The sequence below is a fragment of the Mandrillus leucophaeus genome, unplaced genomic scaffold (genome assembly GCF_000951045.1).
Source record: "Mandrillus leucophaeus isolate KB7577 unplaced genomic scaffold, Mleu.le_1.0 Scaffold1133, whole genome shotgun sequence".
Lineage (NCBI taxonomy): Eukaryota > Metazoa > Chordata > Mammalia > Primates > Cercopithecidae > Mandrillus > Mandrillus leucophaeus.
Genome location: NW_012099577.1, coordinates 300,543 through 328,205, shown reverse-complemented (window position 1 = coordinate 328,205; position 27,663 = coordinate 300,543). Strand labels below are relative to the sequence as shown.

The following is a 27,663-nucleotide window of genomic DNA, read 5'->3' as shown; positions in this document are numbered from 1 at the left end:
TGAAAAATGCAGTTATAAATAAAAACACACTGGATTGCATTAATAGCAGGTTAGACATACTGTGGAAGAGAATATTAGTGAATTTGAAGATATATAGCAATAGAAACAAGAATGATGCCATGAAAGTTCATTCCTGTTCCTCTTTATTTTGATTCTGTTAAGTCTTCATAGAAAAAGTCATCTACTTTTCCGAAATGCATGTTGTCAAAGAATCTTGGAATATCAACCAGTGATTTTTATAGAAACACTAATTCCCTGCACTGTTAGTAACTTTTGCTGATTTTTATGGGAATTGGAGTGAGAAAGACACTCACAAGAGGGGTTGCTGGCACTGAACCAATATTTGTGACGCTTGGGTTTAGGGTTTCATTGTTAGGGAATGGACCTAGCTATGTAGCCCTATGTCTTGTCATTTCTTAAAATTTCCATGAGAATAAATATATGAAGATTTTGTTATTTGTAAAGCATTGTGCAGAAAGACTTTAATGATTATCATTATGTTGTTAGATGTTCTAAAATGTTCGTTTTTATCTTAGTAGATAAAATTAATTCCAAAACCTTTGAAAATAGACTCATTGTACATACCTCACTGCCCTAATGCTATTTTTAGTGTTATGTGGAATATATATTTTAGTTAGATTTAATTGAAATTCTGTTTCCAGAATTTTAAATTTCTTAAGTTGGGAGACATCATAGGGCAGTAGTTCTCAAATTTTTTGGTCTCATGACTTTTTTGGTCTTTCATTTTTTATTAATAAAAAACATGTGGCCAGGCATAGTGGCTCATGCCTGTAATCCCAGCACTTTGGGAGGCTGAAGTGGGCAGATCATGAGGTCAGGAGTTCAAGACCAGCCTGGCCAACTGGTGAAACCCCGTCTCTACTAAAAATAGAAAAATTAGCCAGGCATGGTGGCACACACTTGTAATACCAGCTACTCAGGAGGCTGAGGCAGGAGAATCACTTGAACTTGGGAGGCGGAGGTTGCAGTGAGCTGAGATGGGGCCACTGCACTCCAGCTTGGGCGACAGAGTGAGATTCCGTCTCAAAAAAAAAAAAAATGTTATGGTGTCCAAAATGATGTTGTGAAATTTATCAGACCAATTAATATATCTTAGTTCATACACTCATCATTTTTTGTGGTGAAAACCCATTTAATTAAATTTTAATCTTTTAGCAGTTTCCGAGTGTACATTATCATTAACTGTAGTCACCATGCTGTACAGATCTACAGAATGTATTCATTCTAAATAAACTTTGTACCCTTTAGCCAACATCTATCCATCTCCCCTCAGTCCTCTCCCCTCTACCTACTAAGCACCTAGCAACCACTCTTCTACTCTGCTTCCATGAGTTTGACATTTTAGATTTCCACATATAAGTGAGGTCACATAATATTTGTCTTTCTGTGCCTGGCTTGTTTCCTTTAGCATAATGTCATCCAGGTTTATTCATGGTGTCACAAAATTTCCTTCTTAGAGGCTGAATAGTATCCAATTATATATAGATACACTACAGCTTCTTTATCCATTCATCACATAGACGAACACTTGGGTTGATTCCAAATCTAAGCTATTGTGAATAATGCTGCAATGAACACAGAAGTACAGATACTGCTTCAGTGTACTGATGTCATTTCCTTTGGATATATAGCCAAAAGTGGGATTGCTAGATTATATGGTAGTTTTATTTTTAGTTTTTTGAGTAACATCCATACTGTTTTCCATAATGCTGTACTAATTTACATTCCCACCAACAGTATGCAAGGGTTCCCATTTCTCCACATCTTCCTCCACACGTTTTGTCTTTCTAGTAATAGCCATTCTAACAGTTGTGAGGTAATATCTCATACCAGTTTTAATTTGTATTTCCCTGATGATTTATGTTGAGCATATTTTCATATATCTGTTGGCCGTTTGTGTGTGTGTGTGTGTGTATATATATATCTTTTTTTTTTTTTTTTGAAGAAATACCTATTCAGGTCCTTTGCCCATTTTTAAATCTTATTTTCTCTCTGTTGAGTTGAGTTCCTTTTATATTTTAGATACTAACCCCTTATCAAGATTTGTGGTTCACAAATAATTTTTCCCATGCTATTGGTTGTCTCTTCAGTCTGTTAATTGTCTCTTGTGCTATGCAGAAAGCTTTTTAGTTTGATGCAGTCCCATTTGTCTATACATGTTAAGTATCCTTTATCTGAAATGCTTGTGACTAGAGAAGTATTTAAGATTTCAGATTTTTGAATGTTTGCATTATACTTACCAGTTGAGCATCCCTAATCTGAAAATCTGAAATCTGAAATGCACCAATGAGCGTTTCCTTCATCTGTCATGCTGGCATTAACAATGTTTTCAGTATTTGGATTTAGGATGCTCAACCTATATTTTGATTTTGGGTTTTTGTTTTTGAGACAAGGTCTCACTCTGTTGCCCAGGCTGGAGTGCAGTTGTATGATCATGGCTCACTGCAGCCTCGAACTCCTGGGCTCCAGTGATCTTCCCACCCGAGCTTCCCAAGTAGCTGGGACTTCAGGTGTGTGCCACCATGCCCAGCTAACTATTTTGTGTAGAGATGGGGTCTCCCTCTGTTTACCCCAGGCTGGTCTTAAACTCCTGGGTTCAAGCAGTCCTCCTGCCTCAATCTCCCAAAGTGCTGGGATTACAGGGGTGAACCACCATGACTGGCCTGTATTTTGATTTTGTTTCTTGTGCTTTTGGAGTCATATCCAAAAAATTTGCCCAGACCAATGTCAAAAAGGCTTTTTTCTGTTTTTTTCCCAGTAACTTTATAGTTTCCAGTCTTACGTTTAATTTTTTGGTCAATTGTGACCTGAGTTTTATACTTGGTGTAAGATACAAAGGTCCAGTTTCGTTCTTCTGTGTGTGAATATCCAGTTTTCCCCAACACCATTTATTGAAGAGGCTGTCCTTCCCCTTTGTGTGTTCTTTTGTCAAAGATTAACTGTAAATACATGCATTTATTTCTGGTCTCTCCAATCTGTTCCATTGGTCTTTGTCTGCTTTTATGCCAGGATCATACTCTTTTGATTACTATAGCTTTGTAGTATATTTTGAAATCAGGTAGTGTGATCCCTCCAGCTTTGTTCCTTTTGATCAAGATTGCTTTGGCTATTGGGGGTTTTTGTGGTTCAACATGAGTTTTTTTTGTTTGTTTTTATAGAAAGCTTATTCAGAGGGATAATAGAGAACCATATGAGTTTTAGGATTGCTTTTTCTACTTCTGTAAAATATGCCACTGGAATTTTGGGGATTAGGGATTCTCAGGGCAGTGTAGGGATTGCATCACATCTATAGATCGTTTTGGGCAGTATGGACATTTTAACAATATTAGTTCTTCCAGCCCAAGAACATTTATTTTCCATATTTATGTCCATTTATTTGTGTCCCCAGCAGTTTCTTTCATTAATGTTCTATAACTTTCAGTGTATAGATCTTTCACCTCCTTAAATTTATTCCTATTTTTTTTGTTGTTGCCATTGTAAATGGGATTGTTTTCTTGATTTCTTTTTCAGATAGATTATTGTGTCAGTACTTCGTTACACTCTTAAAAATTGACACCAAAGAGCTGTTGTTTATAATATTTTCTGTAATAGATATTAAAACTGGGAAATTTTTAAATAATTCATTTAAATAACAAGCCTACATGTTAACATAATTAACTTTTTTGACGAAAAATAACTTTTCTAAAACAATGTGTGAGTGACAAGAGTAACATTGTTTTATACTATTGCAAATCTTTATGTTTGGTTTTTGTGTTTTTTTTTTGGGTTTTTTTTTTTTTTTTTTTCCTTGAAACAGGGTTTTACTGTGTCACCCAGGCTGGAGTACAGCAGCACAATCACAACTCACTGCAGCCTCAGCCTCTCCTGGACTCAAGCGATCCTCCTGCCTTAACCTCCCAAGAAGCTGGGACTACAGTCCCGTGTCACCATACCTGGCTTTTTAAAAAATTTTTTGTAGAGATGGGGTCTTACTATGTTCCGCAGGCTGGTCTCAAACTCCTGGGCTCATTCCTCCACCACACCCGGCCAGTATTTCTGGTTTAATGGTAGATAGCTGGATTCTCATGTTTGCTTGGGCATTCAGTCTGTTGCACTATGTTTTGGTTCAGGATATATAAAGGAAGTCCAGCCTCACAGAGATAGTTAGAAAAAGGAGCAATATTTTGACAGCCTTCTCAAATAATTGTGGATATTATTTTATCTGATAGCATACCAGAACTCAAAAAGAGAAAGTTTGTTAAGTGTTATGTGCAATATAGAATCTAAATCCTATCAATGAATGTTTCATACTGTCTTACATTGAAATTCATTGGTTTGTCTTACACTTTTGTGATCATGGTATCTGCCCTTCCAGGTAAGTATGTCTTACACTTTTGAATGAATCTTTTATTATCCATACATGTTTTGTAACATTATGCATCAGTCATTTGGAAAATATTGGTTCATTGAGTTATGTAAATCTTCCACAGATGGACACAATTCATTATATAATATTTTTAAAAATCATGTTTATTATCAACAGCAGAAAATTGTTTTTATTGGAAACTGTCAATTTATCTTGTAAATACGAATTTTATCAGTGACAACAAGTTAATGTCAGTGGTTTTCCTTGAAGTGACAGGTTCATTTTTGAGAAAATGTCAGCCAAATACCAAACTCAGAATATCCATAGTTTATCAGTCCTTTCAAGTAAAATGTTGTTCCATTAAAAAATGGCTATGTTAATATACTTTCTTTCTCCTGGGCACAGTTTGTCTAAATCTAAGTAGTAAGTATTGTCTGGTGTTTCCAAGTTTAATACCCATAAATCTTTATTTTAAGAATATGAAACATCAACCACCAACAAAACATATGGTTGGGTACATCCAGGATGGATATGTAATATAAACACTACTGAGTTTGTCAGGGAAATTCTTGGAGTATTAAAGACTTCATATTTGGGTCTTTTTTTAATGGCTAGTTCAGCTTCTCAATAGATTGTACTTTGATAAGCAGCAGAATTCACAGTTTTTTTTCTCACAGAATGTTAAAAAAGACATGCATTAAAGGGTTGAGATTTATTAAAATAGATCATTTTTACTGCTTTATCATATTTTTTGTCTTTTTTTTTTTTTTTTTTTTTTGAGATGGAATCTCGCTCTGTCACCCAGGCTGGAGTGCCATGGCATAATCCCAGTTCACTGCAACCTCTACCTCCCAGGTTCAAGCGATTCTTCTGCCAGCCTGGGAGTAGCTGGGACTACAGGTGCACACCACCGTGCCCAGCTAATTTTTTTATTTTTAGTAGAGAGACAGGATTTCACCATGTTGGCCAGGCTGGTCTCGAACTCCTGACCTCAAGTGATCTGCCTGCCTCGGCCTCCCGAAGTGCTGGGATTACTGGTGTGAGCCACCACACCTGGCTTATCAAGGACATTTTAAAGTAACACTGGCTATTTGAAAAAATGCTAATGTATGGTTCTAAGAAATATGACTGCTAGCACATTTTGGTGCCATTGCCTTGATTCTTTCTGAAGTACAGGCAGTTTTCTTCGTTATAACTTTTGCAACATCCACACAAATGTCAACACAGTGATTAAAAGCAAATATTGTTCTCCTTTTATTATGAAATAGTTGAAAAGGTCTTAGAGATCCATAGGGGTCGTGCAGACCACATTTTGAGAACTAATACCATAGGGTATCAGAACAGTAAAATTGAGAAGTGCCAGTAATAGTATTTAATTCAAAATAAACTATGCAACTTTATATGCCTCTTCATCAAATAATGCATGGTGTGGGAAAATGAAGTTGTAGATTGTGGTCTTTCAGATATTCCGTATGTATTTACTTAGTAGTCAAATTGTAGCACCTTTAATACTTGTCAATTTCTTTAACCTCATTTGTCTTCAAGTCTTTGTACAATTTTCAGAATTATTTTTTCTGTGTGTTTTTTTTGTTGTGTTTATTTGATCTAAGAATGAAAACTGAGTGCATAGTTTTTAATAACTTAAAAAAAATCATTTTAGGCAGGCATTCCAGACCCTCCAAACATGTCAGCAGAATTAATCCAATTGAAAGCCAAGGAGCGACACTTTTTGGAGCAATTGTTAGATGGGAAAAAATTGGAAAATTATAAAATTCCAGTACCAATCAATGCTGAACTCAGAAAATATCAGCAGGTAAGTTTTATACTTATCTTGTAAATAGGAATAGTGAGTTTTCCTTTCAAATGAATGTTGAAGCCTTGTGGCTTTTTTTTTTGTTTTTTGAGACAGGTTCTTGCTCGTTGCCCAGGCTGGGGTGCAGTGGCAGAATCATGGTTCACTGCAGCCTCAAACTCCTGGACTCAGGCCATCTTCCCACCTCAGCCTCCCGAGTAGCTGGGACTATGCATGTGCACCACTATGGCCAGCTATTTTTTTTTTTTTTTTTGGTAGGGGCAGGGTTCTCATTTTGTTGCCCAGGCTGGTCTTGAATTCCTGGCTTCAAGTGATCCTCCCACCTCAGCCCCCCAAAGTGCTGGGATTAGAGATGTGAGTCACCATACCTGGCCTTAAAGCATTTTGTAAAATTGATTTAGTAAAATCTTGTGTTTAGTGTCTTATACCCATTTATTTCACTTTTGCGTATAGAAAGATTTTTGTTTTGTGCAAACATGTTTATAAGAAAATGTTTTTATAAGAAAAATAAATTTATGATGTATTCACATTTATGATTTTTCTCTCTAACAGGATGGTGTGAACTGGTTGGCATTTCTTAATAAGTATAAACTTCATGGAATTCTGTGTGATGACATGGGTTTAGGAAAAACTTTACAGTCCATCTGCATTCTAGCAGGAGATCATTGTCATAGGTAATTTAAGATATTATTTTAAAATAAGGTTTCCAGATTTGGAGAAATGTAAGCAAGCTGGTTAATTTATTGTGTTTTGCTATTGTAAAGGGCCCAGGAATATGCAAGATCAAAATTGGCAGAATGTATGCCACTTCCTTCCTTAGTGGTTTGTCCGCCAACATTAACAGGCCATTGGGTGGATGAAGTAGGTAAATTTTGCTCCAGAGAATACCTCAATCCGTTGCACTACACTGGACCTCCCACTGAAAGAATAAGGTAAGAGGTGTATGACAATAACAAAATATTTCAACTTTTGTCGTAATTAAGATGAGGAACAATAACATTTATTAAAGGTGAATTCTAATTAGCTCTTTTGGTTATGTGACATAGAAACTTCACTTATGAAAAGTGAGTGTACTTTGGGAAGATGTAATCAGTGAGGCTTATCAAAATTGAGGACTTTTAACCATTGTACAATAAGTTGAGCTTTCCTGGAGCTGCTGAACTATCAGGAACCAAAGCCGCTTTTGTATGCCCCTTTTGGGAGTCTGTGACCGTAGCATCTTTTTGGTGCTTCTGTTTTATTGTCATTTTCTACCCACTTTCCTGAGATCTCTTTGAGCCATGTGGAGGGGAACATGCCTGTAGTCCTGACTATTCAGGAGGCTGAGGCAGGAGGATCGCTTGAGCCTGGGAGTTCAAGACCAGCCTGGGCAACATAGTGAGTCCCCCTCTCTTAAATAAAAAAGAGTTCCCCTTTGCCTTGTTCCCTTTCCTTCCCTCTCCCCAGAAGTATTTTTTGTCCACTATGGCTGCTTTAGCTGCTGCTGCAGTCATGACTGCACTAAATTTTAGAGTTCTTTCAGCTTTACCCCTTCCCTATTAACTAATACATCTCTTATGTTCCTAACTGTAAATTTTTTCAAGTGGAAGCTCATTGATTTGAGTTCATTTTTTAAGGTTGGATAGTCATAGTTGCTGTACTATAGATTTGCTGTACTCCTGTGTTAATAATAGCAAATATTATTAAATAATGTTATTAAAATTTTTTAGTTTTTATCTTGAGCACTTACTGGCCAGGCACTATTCTAAGCAGTTTTTTTTTTTTTTTAATGTAAAATTGTGTATTATGTATTATGTATAGAAGGAGCAGAATTGAAAAAAAACTAAACAAATTGTGTATTATGTATTCTCACAGTCACTTTGTGAGGTAGGAATACTGTTGTTCCAATTTGCAAATAAGGAGTCTAAGGCATTGGGCCTGGGTCCAAGGTCACTCAACTAATGAAGTGGAGAGAGTGAGGATTCGAATACAGGCAGCTCAAAAACTTGCACTCTTGAGCAGTTTACTGTAGTGCCTCTTTGATAGAATTCGTTCATTTGTAAGTGATAGAAATTCAATTCAAACTAGCTTAAGCAAACAGAAAATTCATTAATTCACTAACTTGAGAATTTCAGGGGTAGATTGTTGCTTCAGGCCCATCTAGATTACTCTCATTCACTCTTCCTCCCCTTACATAACTTATTGTTACTATTGGGCTTCAGTCCACAGTTGGTAGATAAGATGACAATGGGCAGTCTCTGGCCCATATTCTCTTAGTTTGGCAACTATAGTAAACAGATCTTCCCTCTCTCTCATGAATATATCAGTACTGGAGATGACTGACTGGCCTTGTTTGGGTCATGCTCCCAAAACAACCTTTGTGGTTAGGGGATTAAATATTGTGAATAGCTTAACCTGGTTAAAATGCTTCATTTCCTTGGTGATTATGGGGGCACATGATTGGTAGTTCCCCCACATCACCTAGAACAACATGGAATGATAAAGGAATAGTGCCCCTAAGGAAGAGGTGTTGGCAAGTAAAGTTGAAATATCCACCATATTTTCAGTCTAATGTTCATCTCTTTTCTAATGAGACTGAGTAGGGCAACACAGCCAAGTCATCAGAAGAGTAGCCCTTCAGGGTCATATATGTAGACTAAGCAGAAGGGAATGCTGGGCTTAGTGGGCAGATTGAAAGCACTTTATACAATGGTAGCTATTAAGAACTTTTCAGGGTCTCTGTTTTCTAATTTTATTCATTTCTAAATAAAGGTTACAGCACCAAGTAAAAAGGCACAATCTAATAGTGGCTTCATATGATGTTGTGAGGAATGACATAGATTTCTTTAGGTAAGAATTAAAATTTTTTTTTAGAAAAATTAATATCAAATTTGAAGACTCTTAATATTTTCCCACTTTAAAGATTCTTCATATAGTTCCAGACATACAGCAAAAGTTGTAAAATTTTCTATTTATTCTCCCTTAGAAATATTAAATTTAACTACTGCATTCTTGATGAAGGCCATGTCATCAAAAATGGAAAAACAAAGTTGTCAAAAGCAGTAAAACAACTGACTGCTAATTATAGGATTATTCTTTCTGGAACACCAATCCAGGTAATTATTTACTATTCTTTTTTTTTTTTTTTGCCAGGTGGAGGGTAGGCTTGGTATTTGGCAGTGAATTAAAGAAGATTTTTTTTGTAGTTATAGGAATGATAATTTTCCAGTATATAATTATTGCTTGTTTAATGGTTCATTGTTAAACAAACCAGGTTTTCAAAGTCATTTTTAAAATGTAATTTTAGACTATGTAAATAGAAATCTTGTGTCAAAACTATGAAAGACATAAAAATGAGACTCTACTCCACACTGGCCATTCTCCTTCTATAGTAGTACACTGCAGCCTGATTTAGCATTGAAAAGCTAGAGCTGAGTTAGAGATGAATCATTATATAGTAGAAGTGTGAACACCTGATGTCAGGAGGAAGTTGAAGGCAAGCGATTGTAGAAGTTTATTTTGGAAAAGGAAGGAGATAGGTATGTAGATACCTTTAGATAATTTTGAGAAATTCTCTTGTCCTCCAGAAGAATTGGTTGCAAATGTTCACATCTAGCTTGGATAGTAAACTTTGGTGGGAAGACCTTCAGTCATTCTCAGTAGAGAAGTAAACACCATGTGACCTGTAAGATCCCTTCCAACTTTAGAAATTGATGGTTCTTTATGTACTTACCTACTCGTGCTCTCTTTCTCTCTCTTTCTTTCTTTCTTTTTCTCTCTCTCTCTTTCTCCCTTTCCTTCTTCCTTTCTTCCTTTCTTTCCTTTCTTTCTTTTTCTCCCTTTCTTTCTTCCTTTCTTTCCTTTCTTTCCTTCCTCTTTCTCTCTTTCTTTCTTTCTTTCTTTCTTTCTTTCTCTCTCTCTCTCTTTCTTTCTTTCTTTCTTTCTTTCTTTCTTTCTTTCTCTTTTCTTTCTTTCTTTCTTTTCTTTCTCTTTCTTTCTTTTTCTCTCTCTCTTTCTCCCTTTCTTTCTTTCTTTCCTTCCTCTCTCTCTCTCTCCCGCCTCCCCCCCCCCTCCACTCTCCCTCTCTCCCTTCCCTCTCCCTCCTGGGCTCAAGCAATCCTCCCATCTCAGCCTCCCAAGTACCTGGGGCCATAGGTGCATGCCCCCATGCCTGGCTAAATTTTTTTGGTATTTTTTGTAATTATAAGGAAATAATCCCCGTACGAAAGATAATTGGTGTTCCTGTTTACAGAACAACGTTTTGGAGCTGTGGTCATTATTCGATTTCCTCATGCCAGGATTTTTGGGTACTGAACGCCAGTTTGCTGCTCGATATGGTAAACCTATATTAGCAAGTAGGGATGCTCGAAGCTCCAGTCGAGAGCAAGAAGCAGGTATGAAAGAGATGTAATTATAACCCTGTGTAAGTGAATATAATTTATTCTTAACTTTTTTTGAAGCCGTTTTCTCTTAACTATTAACAGGTGTTCTTGCTATGGATGCGCTGCACCGCCAAGTACTGCCATTTCTTTTGAGAAGAATGAAAGAAGATGTTTTGCAGGATCTTCCACCTAAAATTATTCAAGACTATTATTGTACCCTTAGTCCTCTCCAGGTTAGGAATCTTGTGTTTATCATTGTTAGTGGTATGTTTATTAGCAGATGGTTTTGTATAAGCCACAAAACTATTGAGTAAAGGGGCTTAGCCTTTGACTTTATCAGATGCTGATAAAGCCTAAATGATGTGGATATAAGTTTGAGTGTATACATTTTGAATATAGCATGAAAACAAAATTCAGTATCATAGTTGCTTTTGAAAATTTTTTTTAAGAGACAGGGTCTTACTCTGTCACCCAGGCTGGAGTACAGTAGCTCAGTCATGGCTCACTGCAGCCTCAGCCTCTGGGTTCAAGTGATTTTCCTGCCTCAGCCTCTCAAGTAGCTGGGACTTGCAGGCACATACCACCATGCCCGGCTAATTTTCTAGTTTTTGTAGAGACTGGGTCTTGCTGTGTTGCTCAGGCTGGTCTCAAACTCCCAGGGTCAAGCAGTTCTCCCACCTTGGCCTTCCAAAGTGCTGGGATTACAGGTATGAGCCACCGTCCCAGCCTATAGTTGCTTTCTTATGTGTCTACTTAATTGAAAAGATTGCAAGGTATTAAATTGGTAAGGAAACAAGCCAATGTTTATAAAAAGGCCAAAAATCTGCCTCTGAATGTTGTCAGGCTGTCCTCACAACATTATAGGTATTATTAATCCCCAGTTTCGCAAATAAAGTGACATTCAGAAAAGTTACCTACCTCGGCTACAGTCAGAGCTAATACACAATTGTACAGTGCTAATGGCATTAGTGATTTCTCAGAAACGCATCATTAGGTGATTTTGTCATTGTGCAAATATCCTAGAGTGTACTTACACACACCTAGATGGTATAGCCGGTTGTTCCGAGTCTACAAACCTGTGCAGCATGTTACTGTACTGAGTACAGGCAGTTGCAACACAATTGTATTTGTATATCTAAGCATAGAAAAGGTATGGTAAAAACACAATATTGTATCTTATGGGACAACCATTTTATATGTAGTCCATTGTTGACCTCAATGTCCTTGTGCAGTGCATGACTATATATCAGAGCTGAGTTTTAAACCTCGGTCAGTGGGACCTCACTCATTCCCTTTGAAGTATTATTTCATTACCTAAAAATGTTCAAAATAAATTTTGCCTTCTGCACAGTTCTGATTTTGTACGTAAAGACCATTATTAGAGGAATTTATTGTGAGCCTTTCCTTGTACTTTTCTGAGGAGCTACATGGAAACTGTTCCTTGTCTTAGTAAGACATGGCCTCGGGGTCAGAATTTTCTCTTTGAAAATTTTTTTATGTTCTAGGTTTGTATGTGTCAGTCTATCTTACTATTAGGATTTGATTCACTATGGTCAAATGAATAAGAGATATACATACCCAGAAACGTACTTTTTCCCCCTCCATTGTATAGATGGTTAACCTGTTAGCAGGTATTCATCTGTTCAACTTGGGCAGGATAAGAAGTTGAGAGTTCTTTGATTCTTCTATACTATCTGCCTCATCTCTCAGGTTCCCCTTCCTTCATTTGCAAAAATTAGTATGTCTTGAAAGGAATATTTTTGAAGTGAAATGAAGACTTCTTAAAGTAGGTACAGTAAAGATGTCACGTGAAAAAAATCTGTGGTGATTTACTGGTTGTGGTGCTATAACATAGGCATAAAACACATGTAAGTAATCAATCTAGAGAAAGCGAGCTTCAAAGAGAAGTGGCATTTTGGCTTTGTTTAGCATTCACAGATTTTGTATTCTCTGATTTCTGTCCTTTAGCTCTCTAGATTATCTTTTCTTTCACATTATTTTAGCTTGTACAAGGTAGGAACCCAGACCCCAGCGTAGTGCTTTAAAACTTGACATATGTTCCCCTTTTAGGCTAGCAGTAACATTCTTGTAAAATTTGATGTCCTGAAACATACATACAGGGTCTTGATTGTGTAACTTCATTTAAGGAAGATTTTTCTCATTTACTGCTAAGGGTTCAGATTTTCTTTTATTGGTAATGTATTTATTTTCCTGAACAGTAGAAAAATTGAGTCTTGGACCATTTGACTTGTATTTTTCATATTTTAGCAGCCCAACTTAATGTGTTCATACTTGTTTTCTAAATGTAGTTTTAAAGGAATTCACCAAGATGGAGTGGATAACCTGTAATTCCTGTAGTGAATTAGAGATATCACAATTTGTTTTCATTAATGAGGGCTGATTTAAATTACTACTGTTATTGGCCTTTGCTAGTTATGTGTTTTAAACAATTGAAAATAAATATACTTAAACTTCTCCCATGGGGGCCATTTTACAGGTTCAGCTCTATGAAGATTTTGCTAAGTCTCGTGCCAAGTGTGATGTTGATGAAACAGTTTCTTCAGCTGCACTTTCTGAAGAAACTGAAAAACCAAAGCTGAAAGCTACAGGCCATGTATTCCAGGTATAGATTACGTCCTACTTTTTTTTTTTTTTTTTCTTTTTTTTTAGATGGAGTTTCACTCTGTTGTGTAGGCTAGAGTGCAGTGGCACGATCTCAGCACACTGCAACCTCTGCCTCTTGGGTTCAAGCTATTATGCCTCAACCTCCCGAGTAGCTGGGAGTAGAGGTGTGCGCCACCACGCCTGGCTAATGTTTGTATTTCTAATAGAGATGGAGTTTCTCTGTGTTGACCAGGTTGATCTCAAACTCCTGACCTCAAGTGATCCACCTGTCTTGGCCTCCTCAAGTGGTGGGATTACAGGCATGAGCCACTGCGCCTGGCCCATTCCACTTTTTAAATGTTGAAGAATGAATTTTAATGAGGCACTTTTTATATGGAAAAATAAAATACAGATCTATGTATATTTGTTTCAATATTATGTATATATGCTTGAAAATAAGTTAAAATACCTATTTAATATTATCTTTATATTAGTAAGCACTTTAATATTAAAATTAAATGTATAAAATGAAATGTATGTTTGTATATTACCTGAAAAGAAGGGCTTTAGAATAGAGAATCTTTTGCTTTTTTATTCAGAAAATATTAGAACACCTACTACATGGCAGTAATTTTTCAGAGCTCTGGGGTTACTTAAAACAGCGGATAAAACAGACTCCTTCCCTGGTAGAGATGAAAAATACTTAGGTATATATTATGTGTAAGACAAAAGCCGATAATGTGGTTATAGTGTATCAGAGTCCAGGGTAGGTTGTGGTTTCTTAATTGAGGGCCTAGGGACTGCCTCACTGAGAAGGTGACATTTGAGCAAAGATCTGAAGGAGGATTGAGGCATGCAGGTGTATGGAGGGGAAGTGATTCCAGGCAGAGGATACAAAAAGTACAGAAGTCTCAAGTCAGATCATGCCTCATATGCTTGAGAGAATAACAAAAAGAGGTGGCAAGTGTCACTCTAGCTTTCCCTCTTGAATAGTCCACCACAGAAAACCTCCTGCCAATAGATTAAGTACTGTAGTATTTTTAAAGATAGAAGAAGGAAAAGGTAGTTGTGAAGACCTAGTTTTTTGTTTTTTTTTTTTAAGAGAGAGAGTCATGTTTTGTTGCCTAGGCTGGAGTGGTGGGATCATAGCTTACTGCAACCTCAAACTCCAGGGCTCAAGCGATCCTTAGCCTCAGCTTCCTGAGTAGGTAGGACTACAGGTGCACACCACCACACCTGGCTAATTAAAAAAAATTTTTTTAGTGATAAGGTCTTGCCATGTTGCCCAAGCTGGTCTTGAACTTTCGACCTCAAGTGATCATCCCTCCTCAGCCTCCTAAGTAGCTGGGATTATAGGTGCAAACCACTGCAGCTGGCCTCTCCCACAATTTTTAATCCTAGTGCTCAGCACTGTCTTGAGCCTTGCCAATGGAACTTACTAATAAAACAACTCTGTGCCAAGGCTGAGACCCAAATCTTAAGCCAAGTAAGAGGCAGAAGAGAAAGTATGGCTGAATCAGAGAAGAGACCATATAAGGTTCTGTTTCACAAATATAACCACTTGAGACAGTCACCTAGCTCCCCTTCCCTGCTCTCCTCTCATCTGCTGAATCAGAATGTCAGGTTTATAAGGTCCTTAAGAATTTTTTTTTTTTTAAAGACCAGGTCTCGCTCTGTCACCCAAGCTGGAGTGCAGTGGCATGCTCTTGGCTCACTGCAACCTCCATCTCCAGGGTTCAAGCAATTTTCCTGCCTCTACCTCCCAAGTAGCTGGGATTACAGGCACATGCCACCTTGCCCGGCTAATTTTTGTATTTTCAGTAGAGACAAGGTTTCACCATGTTGCCCAGCTGGTCTTGAACTGCTGACCTCAGGATCCACCCACCTCAGCCTCCTAAAGTGCAGGGTGGATTATAGGGGCAAGTTACCGTGCCTGGACAGAAATTTTTGTACTCATTGAAGATTGAGCAGCTTTTGTGTCCAAAATGATGCCTGGTTCCAGAAGCATCTGTCTGCATTACTGGGTACTTTGGGAAAGGGTTTTAAAGAAAACAACTAAGATGCTCAATTTGCCATGTGAAGCTCATTGTCTGGTAGGAGAGACAGACAAACAGTACGATTTATATGCGTTGTAAACGTCTGCATATAAACTGCACAAGAATCTCAAATGAGACATTTGAACTGGTTCTTGAAGAATGAGTAGAAGTTTGCCAAGCAAGAAGAGGAGGAAAGGCATTCTATACAGCACAGGAAATAGCATAAGGAAAGATACAGAGATAAAAAATATTTGTGATATGCAAAATTGACTCATACATACTTTTTCTTCCTCTTAAAGGCATTACAGTACTTACGTAAACTGTGCAACCATCCAGCATTAGTCTTAACTCCTCAACATCCAGAATTCAAGACCACTACCGAAAAACTGGCAGTTCAGAATTCTTCTCTACATGATATTCAGCATGCCCCTAAGCTCTCAGCTTTGAAACAAGTATGTATGTCTTTTAAGTGCTAAATGTGTGTTGCACCCCAGGAATATAAATTCTTGGTAAATTTGCTTTTCTTAAAGATTATTACTGTGTTTACTATTTATTTTTAAATTTGCTTAAATTTTTGATACAGCTTTTTATAAAAATGTGGTTAAAATATATACAGCACAAAATATGCCATTTAAACCATTTTAAGTGTGTAAATCTGAGGCATTGTATTTACAATGTTATATAACCATCACCATTATCTTATTTCTAAAATGTTTCCACCACCCAAACAGAAACTCTATATTCATCAAGCAATAATTCTTCATTCTCCCTTCCTCTAGCCCCTGGTGATCTCTGTTTTCTCTATGAATTTGCCTGTTCTAAATATTTCATTTAAGTGGACTCTTAAAATATTTGTCATTTGCAGTTTGTTCATTAGTCAGTTTTATGGATATACCGTAACATTTCATTCATCCATTTATATGTCAGTGGACACTTGGGTTGTTTTCACCTTTTGGCTATTGTGAATAATGCTGCAGTGAACATTGGCTTACAAGTATCGACCTGAGTTACTCTTTTTAGTTCTTTTGGCTAGAAACTAAGGAGTGGAATAGGAAGGTCATATAGCATTTCTGTGTTTAACATTTTCAGGAACTGCCAAACTTTTTTTCACAATGACTATACCATTTTACACTCTCACCAGCAATGTACCAGGGGCTACATCTTCATATCCTTGCCAACACTTGTTAATTTCTTTTAATTATAGTCATCCTACTAGGTATGAAGTGATAACTCCTTATGGATTTGATTTGCTATTCCCTAAAGACTAATGATGTTGAGCATCTTTTCATGTGCTTATTGGACATTTCCATATCTTCTTTAGAAAAATGTGTAGTCAAGTTCTTTACCCATTTTGATCCGAGTATTTCACCTTGTTGAGTTTGAAAAGTTTTTTTGTTGTTGTTTTTTGTTTTTGAGATGGGGTCTCAGTGTGTTGCCTAGGCTGGTCTTGAACTCCTGGCCTCAAACGATTCTCCCACCTGGGCCTGCCAAAGCCCTGGGACTATAGGCATGAGCTACCACACCCTGCCGAGAAGTTCTTCGTAATTCTGGATATTAAACCCTTATCATCAGACTTATGATTTGCAGATATTTTCTCCCATTCGGGAGGTTATCTTTTTACTTTCTTGATAATGTCTTCCCTGGTTTCTGATGAAAAATCAGGTGTTAATCTTACTGAAGATCGCTTTTACGTGACCATTTGCTTTTTTCTTGCTGCTTTCAAGATTCTCTTTGTCTTTCAACAGTTTATAATGTGTGTTGATGTGGATTTCTTTATTTTACTTGGAGCTGCATACTCTTATCATTTTGCTGATGTCACCCTCTTGGTGTTGCTTTTAAAAATGAATTTTTTAAAATTCTAAGATTTCAAAAGATTAAGAGAAACAATTTCAAGCACCAAAATGTTAGCACTAATGCCATTTAGTTCTAACTACCCTTATAAATGAAGATTTTAGTGTAAAATCTAGACTTAGTAATTGTTTTAGCTTGCGGTCACTAGTTATTCTGGCCTAAAGCTCATTGAGAACAACTAATGAGTGAAGATTTTAGATTCCACATAGGTTAGTGTGGAAAATGTTATCTAATAGTGTATCTGGCATATATATCCAAATATATATCCTTATATCACTAAACGTAAAATGGACTGTCGACTTTCACACTACAAAACTGAAGAATGATTGTTATCTTTAGATATAAGGAATGGTTTTCTTGTTTGACCAAACCTTGGTATAGGTCTTTATATAAAATGTTCATGGTTTTCCTAACATAGCTAGTGTGTTAGGTAAAGCTGTAAGATATACTTAGTCAAGGAATCCTCTAATTAGATCTATTTTCAAATAAAAATTGAATTTCATCCATATTTGAATTATACATAGGCTCTTACAGCTTTTTTTTTCCCCCTCAGCAGTTGCTGCTTAAATTGATCTCTTATTTTAGAGTATGCTTCTTGTCACCCTGACACATCTTGAATTAAGATGCTTAGGAAGTCTGCAACTTAAAGAGACCCAGATTTTTTCTGGCTGTCCTCATGGAAGACTTTTCTACTAGCCTTCTTTTCCATTTTCTTGGTTCTTTTCAGCCAGAGTGAAGGTTCTGTCTCAGAAAGGATAAATTTCTTTTTTAAATCTAAGTATGTCTGTGATGAGAAGTGTTACTTGCTTTCTAAAAATCTGTTAATAGAAACATGTTTATCAGCAAGTAGTGCTGAGAGAAGTATCTAATATTGCCAAAGCTAGAATTCCAGGAGGCTGTAATGATGAACTAAAACTGTAGGTGAAATTTAACGGAGATAAGCAGAGTCAGTTTTAAAAGAAAACACTTAGGTGTATTTTGACTTTGTGAGCAAATATTTTATATGAGGCAAAGCTGAGTTTGATTTGATGGCAAATTCACTATAAGAACGGTGTGAATTAGTTGCCAGTAAATAAAACTAATAGGATCTTGGCTGGGATTAATGACTATATAATGGCCAAAATGAGGGCATCGTAGTTTCACTGTATTTCATACTAGTCAGAACAAATATTGTTTTTTTGTTGTTGTTGTTGTTTTTTTTTTTGAGACAGAGTCTCGCTCTGTTGCCCAGGCTGGAATGCAGTGGTGCGATCTCGGCTCACTACAAATTCCGCCTCCCGGGTTCACGTCATTCTCCTGCCTCAGCCTCCTGAGTAGCTGGGACTGTAGGTGCCCGCCACCATGTCCGGCTGATTTTTTTTTGTATTTTTAGTAGAGACGGGGTTTCACCATGTTAGCCAGGATGGTCTTGCTCTCCTGACCTCGTGATCCGCCTGCCTCGGCCTCCCAAAGTGCTGGGATTACAGGTGTGAGCCATCGCACCTGGCCCAAATTTTGAGTTTTATAGTTTTGACCAGTCCAAGTGGAAGATCAAAATGGCAAAACATCTAGAAGCCATTTTATATGAGGAATGATTGAAAAAACTGGGGTAATTTAGCCTGTGCTGAAGTTAGGGCAAAATAAAATTGAAATGCTTTCTAGGGAGTCAGCTGACCTCTCAGACACCCATTATTAGATGTCCTTGGTAAATATTTGCTAGAGTCTAGTAATCAACTTTTCAAGGCCCTGAACTAGATCAGTCTCTCAGAGCAGACTCGGGTTATAGATTAGTGAGAATACCAGAGTATCAATTCTGCTGCCAGACAGAAATACTCATGTCAAATGGTATGTCCACATATTCAGTAGGATAGCTGCATCTGGGAAAGATTGCATTAGGAAGAATGTCTGGTAAGTATGGACTTGGAGAAGTCCTAGTTGGATATCCTTAATTTAACTGGTTATCTTTAAGGTTTTGACATTGCTGCCTATGGAACTCAGTAATTGAGTGTGCATGACACAGACATTCTGATAAAATTTCACTCTGGAACTCTTATGGGATCTGTATAGGAAGTTGCACTTACAACACTTTTTTTTCTAATCCTATAGAGAAGGTCTTACTCTGTCACTCAGGCTGGAGTACAGTGGTGTGGTCATAACTCCAACCTCAAACTCTGGGCTCAAGCAATCCTTTCACCTCAGCCTGCCAAGTAACTAGGACTACAGGTGTGCACTACCACACCTGGCTAATTTTGTTTTGTTTTTTAGAGATAGGGTCTTCCTATGTTGCCCAGGCTGGTCTGGAACTCCTGGCCTCAAGCAGTCTTCCCACATTGGCATCCCACAATGCTGGGATTATAGGCATGGGCCACTATGCCCAGCCAATATACATTATTTATACTGGGTACCACATAGTCACGTCTCTCCTGAGACACCTTAGATAGGACTTTTTAAAAGAAACAGCTTGAATAGTAATTTGTTCGCAGATTTAAGGGCAAGATGTGGGGATAATTACATCAATCAGACTTATTTATTTGGAGGAATGCCTCCCTTGTATACCATATACTACTATATAATAAAAATCTCAAACTTTAAGGGCTGTGAGGTAGAAGAGTGAGAACATGTATTCTTCCTCAAGCATTGAATTGTGACAATAGATGTGAAATGTTGTCTACCAGGGAAGATTATTAGAGATTCAGTGCCCAAAGTTTTTATTGGGGGCTGGTCACATATACTCACAGAATTTGGAGTTTGCCTGGATGGCGTTTTGGTTATCTTCCCTATCAGAGCTTTTGTTTTTTTGAGTAGCTTCTGTTAGTAGAAAGGAGAAAGCATCCTGCATGAAGATCTTAGATTGGCCCGGTGAAGTGGCTCATGCCTGTAATCCCAGCACTTTGGGAGGCCAAGGCAGATCACCTAAGGTCAGGAGTTCGAAACCAACGTGGCCAACATAGCGAAACCCCATCTCTACTAAAATTACAAAAATTTGCTGGGCGTGATGGTGGGCATCTGTAATCCCAACTACTCTGGTGGCTGAAGCAGAATATCTTGAACCCAGGAGTTGGAGGTTGCAGTGAGCCAAGATCACGCCACTGCACTCTAGCCTGGGCAATACAGGGAGACTCCATCTCCAATAAAAAAAAAAAATCTTAGATTTTGTTATTGCAACCTCCGCCTTCGGGGTTCCAGCAATTCTCCTGTCTCAGCCTCCCAAGTAGCTGGGACTACAGGTGTATGCCACTACACCTGGCTGTTTTGTATTTTTGGTAGAGACAGGATTTCGCCATGTTGGCCTGGTTGGTCTCGAACTCTTGACCTCAAGTGATTTGCCTGCCTTGGCCTCCCAAAGTGCTGGGATTACAGGTGTATAAGCCACCACCACTGGCCCAGCCAGCTCTTAGATTTTGAACAGAGTTCAGTAATACCTGAAATACTATGGTTGAAGTACTATTGGGTATACGGTTTGTCAAATTGATCTAAACATGATTCGCTTGGATTTTATTCAATCATTTATTTATTGTACTTGCTGTGTGCAAGACACCAAACCACTTTAGGAATAAGTATAAATGATCTATAGCAAAGTGTGGTTTCTGCCATTAAAGATCTTGGTCTACAGATAGAGTAATAAGCTCTCTTGAAAAGAATCCAAATCTAGCTAAATGCTTCTTTTCTATAATTTTTTCTGCCAAATGTTGCTACTCCATTGTTTTCTTCATACATTATTGAATAACCCTTTATGAACCAGTTTGCCTGTGACATCTTCTTTGTCATTACTTTCAATAAACATTTATTGAGGCTTCAACCTCAAGGATTGAGGAAAAGGAAGGTAGGTTTGTTATTAGATAAACTTCTGGGCCGGGCGTGGTGGCTCATACCTATAATCCTTGCACTTTGGGAGGCCAAAACAGGAGGGTCACTTGAGCTCAAGAGTTCAAGACTAGCCTGAGCAACATAGTGAGACCTTGAGTCTATAAAAAAAAAATTAAATGAAAACTTCTGAAGAGGTGATCAGGGAACTCTAAGCCTGAGCACCTCAAAAACTAGTTCAGTGTGCTGCAGGGTGACAGATTGCAGCCCAAAGTGCTAATCTGCTTTCCAGATTTCAGGTACATTTAACCTTTTCTTGCCACAGAGAGAAATGTCATAGTGAGTTTGCTTATCTACTTTTATTGAACACTTATGTAGTTGTTGTTTTTCTTCTTCTTCTTCTTCTTCCTAAGTTGCTGTTGGACTGCGGTTTGGGAAATGGCAGTACTTCCGAGAGTGGCACAGAGTCTGTTGTGGCCCAGCACAGGATACTGATCTTCTGTCAGCTGAAAAGCATGCTTGATATAGTAGAGCATGATCTCCTCAAACCTCACTTGCCCTCTGTCACTTACTTGAGATTAGATGGCAGCATACCTCCTGGTCAGAGGCATTCCATTGTTTCCCGGTATGTGGCTTCTAAGACTCTTATTCGTAAATAAATATATTATTACTTACATAGAAGTTTGTCCTGTGAAATATTTTCATTGGCTAAGTATCTGCAAATGTGTTTTTTAAATTGTTTAATCCACCCCAAATAAACCCTTTTATATATAGAACTACAGAAATATAATCGAAGAGATTATTTGTTTAGTATATGAAAAGGTATGACTATAATAGGAAAGCACTCTGAAGAGCATGAAAGAAATTTAAGGCATCAACCAATAGTAGGGATGACTACTTCCCTCTTCCTTACCTTTTTGGGAGGATTAGGGTGAAAGGAACCAAACAAGTGACTTAGATAAAATCTCCATCCTAATTCCTGTTGGTGCACTGAAAACAAGTTGGAATCTGGCCCAACTAGGAAGCAGAACTGGTGAGTGCAGTGTTCACATGTGGTCTGCAGCCTCTACTTTAAAAAATCTCAGTGGTTGCTTTTTTAAAAATGCAGATTCCTAGGTTCTGCTTAGTCCCAAAGCTGCTGACTTCAAGAGCAGGCATTTTTAACAAGCATCCCAGCCGGGCGCGCTGACTCACGCCTGTAATCCCAGCACTTTGCAAGGCCGAGGTGGGTGGATTACTTGAGGTCAGGAGTTCAAGACCAGCCTGGCCAACATGGTGAAATCCCATCTCTACCAAAAATACAAAAATTAGCTGGGTGTGGTGGCACATGCTTGTAATCCCAGCTACTCTGGAGGCTAAGGCAGGAGAATGTCTTGAACCTGGGATGCAGAGGTTGCAGTGAGCAGAGATCGGATTGGGCCACTGCACTTTATCTTGAGCAACAGAGCAAGACTCTGTCTCAAAAAACAAGCATCCCTAAGAGATCATTAGGCACAATAAAGTTAGAGACCCCAGGAAAGGACTTTGGAGGCCGACAGGCTCAGGTTTGACTGCTGACTCTGCTATTTAAGCAGTGTTCTCTTGGGCCTGTTTATCATTCACAGAGCCTCAGTCTAAAATAGGGATATTGGTAATAATACCCTTATAGAGCTATGGTAACAATGAAAATAATGCATAAAATGCATATAAAATACAAAGCCTATTGCTTGACTCGTAGTAAGGATAATAAATCGTAGCTTGATAGCTGCATCTTTAATGTTAGTTTTTTCTTTTTCCTAGAAGTTACTAGATATCCTTTGTCAGTGTCTTCTAGGATTACTATAATAGTAGCAACCCTAACACTCTCACCTTCTCTCTTCCCTGAATGAAAGTCTAGCCTGTTCTCATACTTCTGTCTGTCCCCATACTTTAAAGGTTCATAGTTGGGTTTATCTTAATTATAATTAACATTTAATTATATTTTTGCAAGTTAGTCCTTAACTGATGTTACTAAATTCAGTGCAGTTTGCCTTATTTTGTATTTATGAAATTCCTGACTAGCTTTAGAATGCTCTCTTTTGCTAAAAACGTTATACATGTTGGGAGGATATTTTTCTCAGATGATCACGTAAGTATCCCTATTGTGGATTTTTAAAGCAGCATTTTCATTTGTGCTCTTTAATTTTTATTTAACAGTTTCTGTTATAGGACTTAGGAATGGACTAATTTTGTTTTTGTTATCTATACCTTTAGGTTTAATAATGACCCATCTATAGACGTTCTGTTACTTACCACTCACGTTGGTGGCCTGGGACTTAATTTGACAGGCGCCGACACGGTAGTCTTTGTGGAGCATGACTGGAATCCTATGCGAGATCTACAAGCCATGGACCGGGCCCATCGCATTGGGCAGGTAAAAGTCAATTTTACCTCACAGATGTTAACCTGTGCATGAAAATATACTCCCCCCAAAAGATGGGAAACCTTGGTTTAGTTCTTGCTCTGGTGCTAACATACATGTGTTATGATCTTGGACAGATCACTTAACTTTTCTGTGGTATCACTTCCTCATGCATTAAATGAGTGCTAGCACTAAGAAAACCTGGATCACTGTTCATCCCTAATATTCTGTGATTGCTGTACACATTTTGAGCTCATGTGGCCAGACAAAAATCCAACTCTAATTAGGTAGTAGAAAATAGTACAAGTCTAAAGACACTCTGACTTGTTGGAACCTCAAAGCTTAATATGTGTTACAGTTGTTTAACTGTTTTTCTTATCCAGAAACGTGTGGTTAACGTATACCGATTGATAACCAGAGGAACATTGGAAGAAAAAATAATGGGGTTGCAGAAATTCAAGATGAACATAGCGAATACCGTTATTAGCCAAGAGAATTCCAGTTTGCAGAGCATGGGGACTGATCAGCTTCTTGATCTGTTTACTCTTGATAAGGTAAAGAAACAACTTGTTGTATCTTTAATGAGTCACAGGCTTCCTGTGACTGCTAAGTTCAAAGTATTAAAGGAGCAGCAAAATGCATTCACTTTAGTATCCATGAGATCACCACTGGAGGGAATTTTTGGTGCCCAGATAAACTCTGCAGCATACTAGGAAATGTGTGAAGTTTTGATTTTTTTTTTTTTTTCCATTGATGTCTTCAATGTCTTGCCTCAGGTTTCTTTCCTTAGTCCTTTTCTGCTAAAGCACAGCTTATCACTGGAGTCAGTAAGACTAATGGATGAGAGTTCTTGGCCCTGCCTCCTGTTAACCTTAGGCAGATTATCTCTCTGAGCTTCTATACCTATTTTACTACATGGTTGTGAGGTAAGATAATATATGTAAGCAGTCAGAAAGGATATCTAGTGGAGATTCTCAATAAATAATAGCCATTATTATTGCAGATGATGGAACTAATACATCAGATAACAATCTATAATCAAAAGGATGCACAACTTGGAAATATTAGTCTAATATTGTAAAACCAATATAGTTGGATTTAAAGTCCTACATAGGTTCAGAAAATCCACTGCATACTTAGTATAAAATTATGGTGTGAAATAGCCTTATATGATGAAATTAAAACTAGCTGTAATAACAGAAGTGTACTTTCAAGTAAGAGAAAATCGTTCTGCCATATTATGTATATGTTAAACCACATTTGAAATATGTCTAGTTTGGGGTGCTACATTTTAAATGGTAACAAATTAGGTCCCTGGTGGCCAGAATGGAGGCAGGTTCTTCAATCATGTCATATTGAAAGTCAAGATAAAGTTGAAAGAATGAGACATGTTTAACATAGAAAAAAGAAGGCTCAAAGAAACATGCATAGCTGTCTTCAAATAGCTTTTATTCTGTTTGAAGGAATATTCTTATGGGTGACTTTCAGTGAGTAGAACTGGGCTCAGAGGGATGTTTTAGGGAAATGGCCTATTGCCATAAAAGGCACTATTTAGACAATTGGCAGAATTTGAAAACAGACTATATATTAGAACATTTTAATATCAGTGTTAGGTTTCCTTAATCTGATCTTTATATGGTTATGTAAGAGAATATTCTTGTTCTTAGGAATATATGCCAGTTCCTCTCAAAGGATAAAAGGACATGATGTCTACAACTTTCTCTCAAATTGTTAAGGGAAAAACCTGATATCTAACTATATTTCTGACATCCATATATACATACACATATATAAATGGGGAGAGAGATTGATAAAGCAAATAAGTTCTTTGATATGATCTTATAATTCTTCCATAATTTTGAAGTTCTTTCCAAATAAGAAACTGACAAATAAATATGTTTGGAGATCATGAATTTCCCCATCACTTAAAGTACTCAATTCTGTTGAATAATTGTAGTATTAGAAACAAGTGTGATTTTAAAGAAAAATACAATTTGTGAAGTTAACCTCTCTTTATTTTTTTTGCCAATTTTTCTTAAGGATGGCAAAGCAGAAAAAGCTGACACCTCTACTTCTGGGAAAGCAAGTATGAAATCAATTCTTGAAAACCTGAGTGATCTTTGGGATCAAGAGCAGTATGATTCAGAGTACAGCCTGGAAAATTTTATGCATTCTCTCAAGTAACTATCAAATATTGTAAATGCAATTGCTGCTAGTTCAGTTACATTTCTGCTGATATTCAGCAAATTTCTAAGTTTATGGTGAACTTTTAACTCAATGTGTAAATAGATCTGGAGAATATTCAGCATAATGCTGGCTCTTGTTTCACTGGGGGAAACAAGTTATTCTCAAATATTTGCACTGTATTAAATTTAAATGTTAATGTGAAATGGTTTAAATTTTACATGCTGAAAAGCTGCAGAGCAGAGGAACCAAACCAGGTTTATTTGTGCTACCAGGAGGTGTTCGTACTGGGAACAGGCCTCCTATCTTTAGTCACTTTGGACAGGATGATATCCATGAGTACTTTAGTGTTTGTGTATGTTTTTTCTTTTAAATAGAACTTGTTTTTATAATTGATTTAAAATAGGGCTTTTTTTCTATAAAAGCCTTAATGAGCCATAATTTTAAGAATATAAGAATAATGACTATGATATTGGTCAGTCTTAGAACATAAAAATGTCAGACAATGAATTTAATTGGGCCCTTGGTGGAAACATTTATATATTTAATGCAGATGCATAGTGTTTTTCAAATCTTTAACATCATTTTTTCAACTTTTAAGATATAATATCAACTATCCTAAATACAGGTAATGGTATATTTAAGGCTACCATAACATCCTATTTAGAGGGTGGTTTTTTTTAATTTATCTAATGGCTACAGTATAGCCAGATTGAAATAACATATGTACTCAGTAGGTTTCAATCATATAAATAATATATTTTTTGTAACTATGGACATATACAGTTTTCCAGAAGTAGATTTTACACTGTTTAGAATTCCAACACCTATGGTGGAAAGACTGTTTATTGTAGTAATGCATGGCTGAAGCATAAAAGGGAGAGAGAATTTCTTTATATACACAAACATACATGAATATGCATATCTATATGCATAGATGTACCTATCCTGCACCTACAAAGGTGCCTGACATTGGCACTAAAATCATGTAGTTATACTGGGCAGCAATAATAATTGGGCATGAGGCTGATTACTTAATGGTGAGGGTAGGTATATGTAGATAGATGTGCATGTATGTGTTTGTATATATAATTTTATAAGTTTCACACATAAATTAATACATGCCTGTGTGCATACATATGTATGGGATATATTTGTATATATATGTACAGATAATAAACATCCCCAAGGTTTGTGGCTGGCCATACACATAGGCATCAGTTTAACAACCATCAGACCTCAGCTGTACAATAACAGGTGTTTTGTTCAATTAAAATTATACTGTTCTGCAGCATTTAGACATTTGTCACATTTCATTAGCTTTGACAACCATACTGTAACATTAAACCTAGCATTCCACAAGAGAATAAATATAAGATTGAAACTGTAAAATATATGCAACTGTGTGTTATTTGTAGGAAATGGTCACTAGAAAGAACAAAAGATTATTCAGGTGTACAAGTTTTTTTTCATTGTTTAGGATTTTAACTCAAAACTTTATGTAGAAGAACATTTCAGTATATTTGAGTTGAATATTTTTTTATTAACTATTTATTTGCTAGTTCCATAAACCAGCTCTTTAACATAGCTCATAGTAATTGATATTTTCTAAGAATAAGTACAGAGCAATATATATTATTAAAGGGCTATGAAGGGGCAAAAGAAATCACACCACAAAAATTAGTACTTTTTCCCAATTTGAAATATCAGAGCTAGAAGTCAGATATTTAGGCTGTTTAAACTTTCTGAGAGTTTAATCAAAAAGTGTGTATTTCTAGAACGATGACTAGGAAAATGATGTGTGGTTGCTTCTGAATGGGAAACAGGAGTCAGGGCTGACAGGAAAACTTAGAATGGCTGTAACATTTTTAAAATAATCTTTTGAGTTGTGAAATAGTAAATCACACATTCCAACTTTTCCATAGAAAGGAAAACACGTAAACAGGTAAGAACTAAGTATTCTCAATTAAATGACCCAGTCATTGTAGTACATCTTAAGAATAATGAAGAGATGTGGAGAATTGAACTGAGTAATGAATGATATTAAAGAACTGTCAATTTTATGGATGTGATGATTTGGTAGTTGTTTTTTTCAATGTATGGGTGTGGGAAATAAAACAAGCCTGATTGATAGAATGTTAACTATTTTAAACTGGGAATTGGGTTCATAGATATCCATTGTACTATTTCCCTTGGTTTTTGTGTGTTTATGATAGGAAATAGCAAACTTAAAAATATAGATTCAGAGATTATTAGGCTTATTATTTGGGTTTCTTGTAGGAAAA

General features: G+C 37.0%; 1 protein-coding gene across 1 annotated transcript in view; it reads left to right on the top strand.

Annotated features, from left to right (window-relative positions):
• BTAF1 (BTAF1 RNA polymerase II, B-TFIID transcription factor-associated, 170kDa) overlaps window positions 1-27,439 on the top strand; it is a 105,657-nt gene extending 78,218 nt beyond the window's left edge. Inside the window, exons 26-38 of the mRNA XM_011995863.1 lie at window positions 6,027-6,179; window positions 6,732-6,853; window positions 6,944-7,111; window positions 8,931-9,008; window positions 9,145-9,274; window positions 10,411-10,552; window positions 10,643-10,773; window positions 13,038-13,163; window positions 15,480-15,632; window positions 21,228-21,439; window positions 23,047-23,206; window positions 23,578-23,748; window positions 25,235-27,439. Coding sequence (XP_011851253.1) covers window positions 6,027-6,179; window positions 6,732-6,853; window positions 6,944-7,111; window positions 8,931-9,008; window positions 9,145-9,274; window positions 10,411-10,552; window positions 10,643-10,773; window positions 13,038-13,163; window positions 15,480-15,632; window positions 21,228-21,439; window positions 23,047-23,206; window positions 23,578-23,748; window positions 25,235-25,378 — 1,890 coding nt within the window. The 3' untranslated portion in view covers window positions 25,379-27,439. The remainder of the gene's footprint in view (window positions 1-6,026; window positions 6,180-6,731; window positions 6,854-6,943; window positions 7,112-8,930; window positions 9,009-9,144; window positions 9,275-10,410; window positions 10,553-10,642; window positions 10,774-13,037; window positions 13,164-15,479; window positions 15,633-21,227; window positions 21,440-23,046; window positions 23,207-23,577; window positions 23,749-25,234) is intronic.
• Window positions 27,440-27,663: the final 224 nt, after the last annotated feature.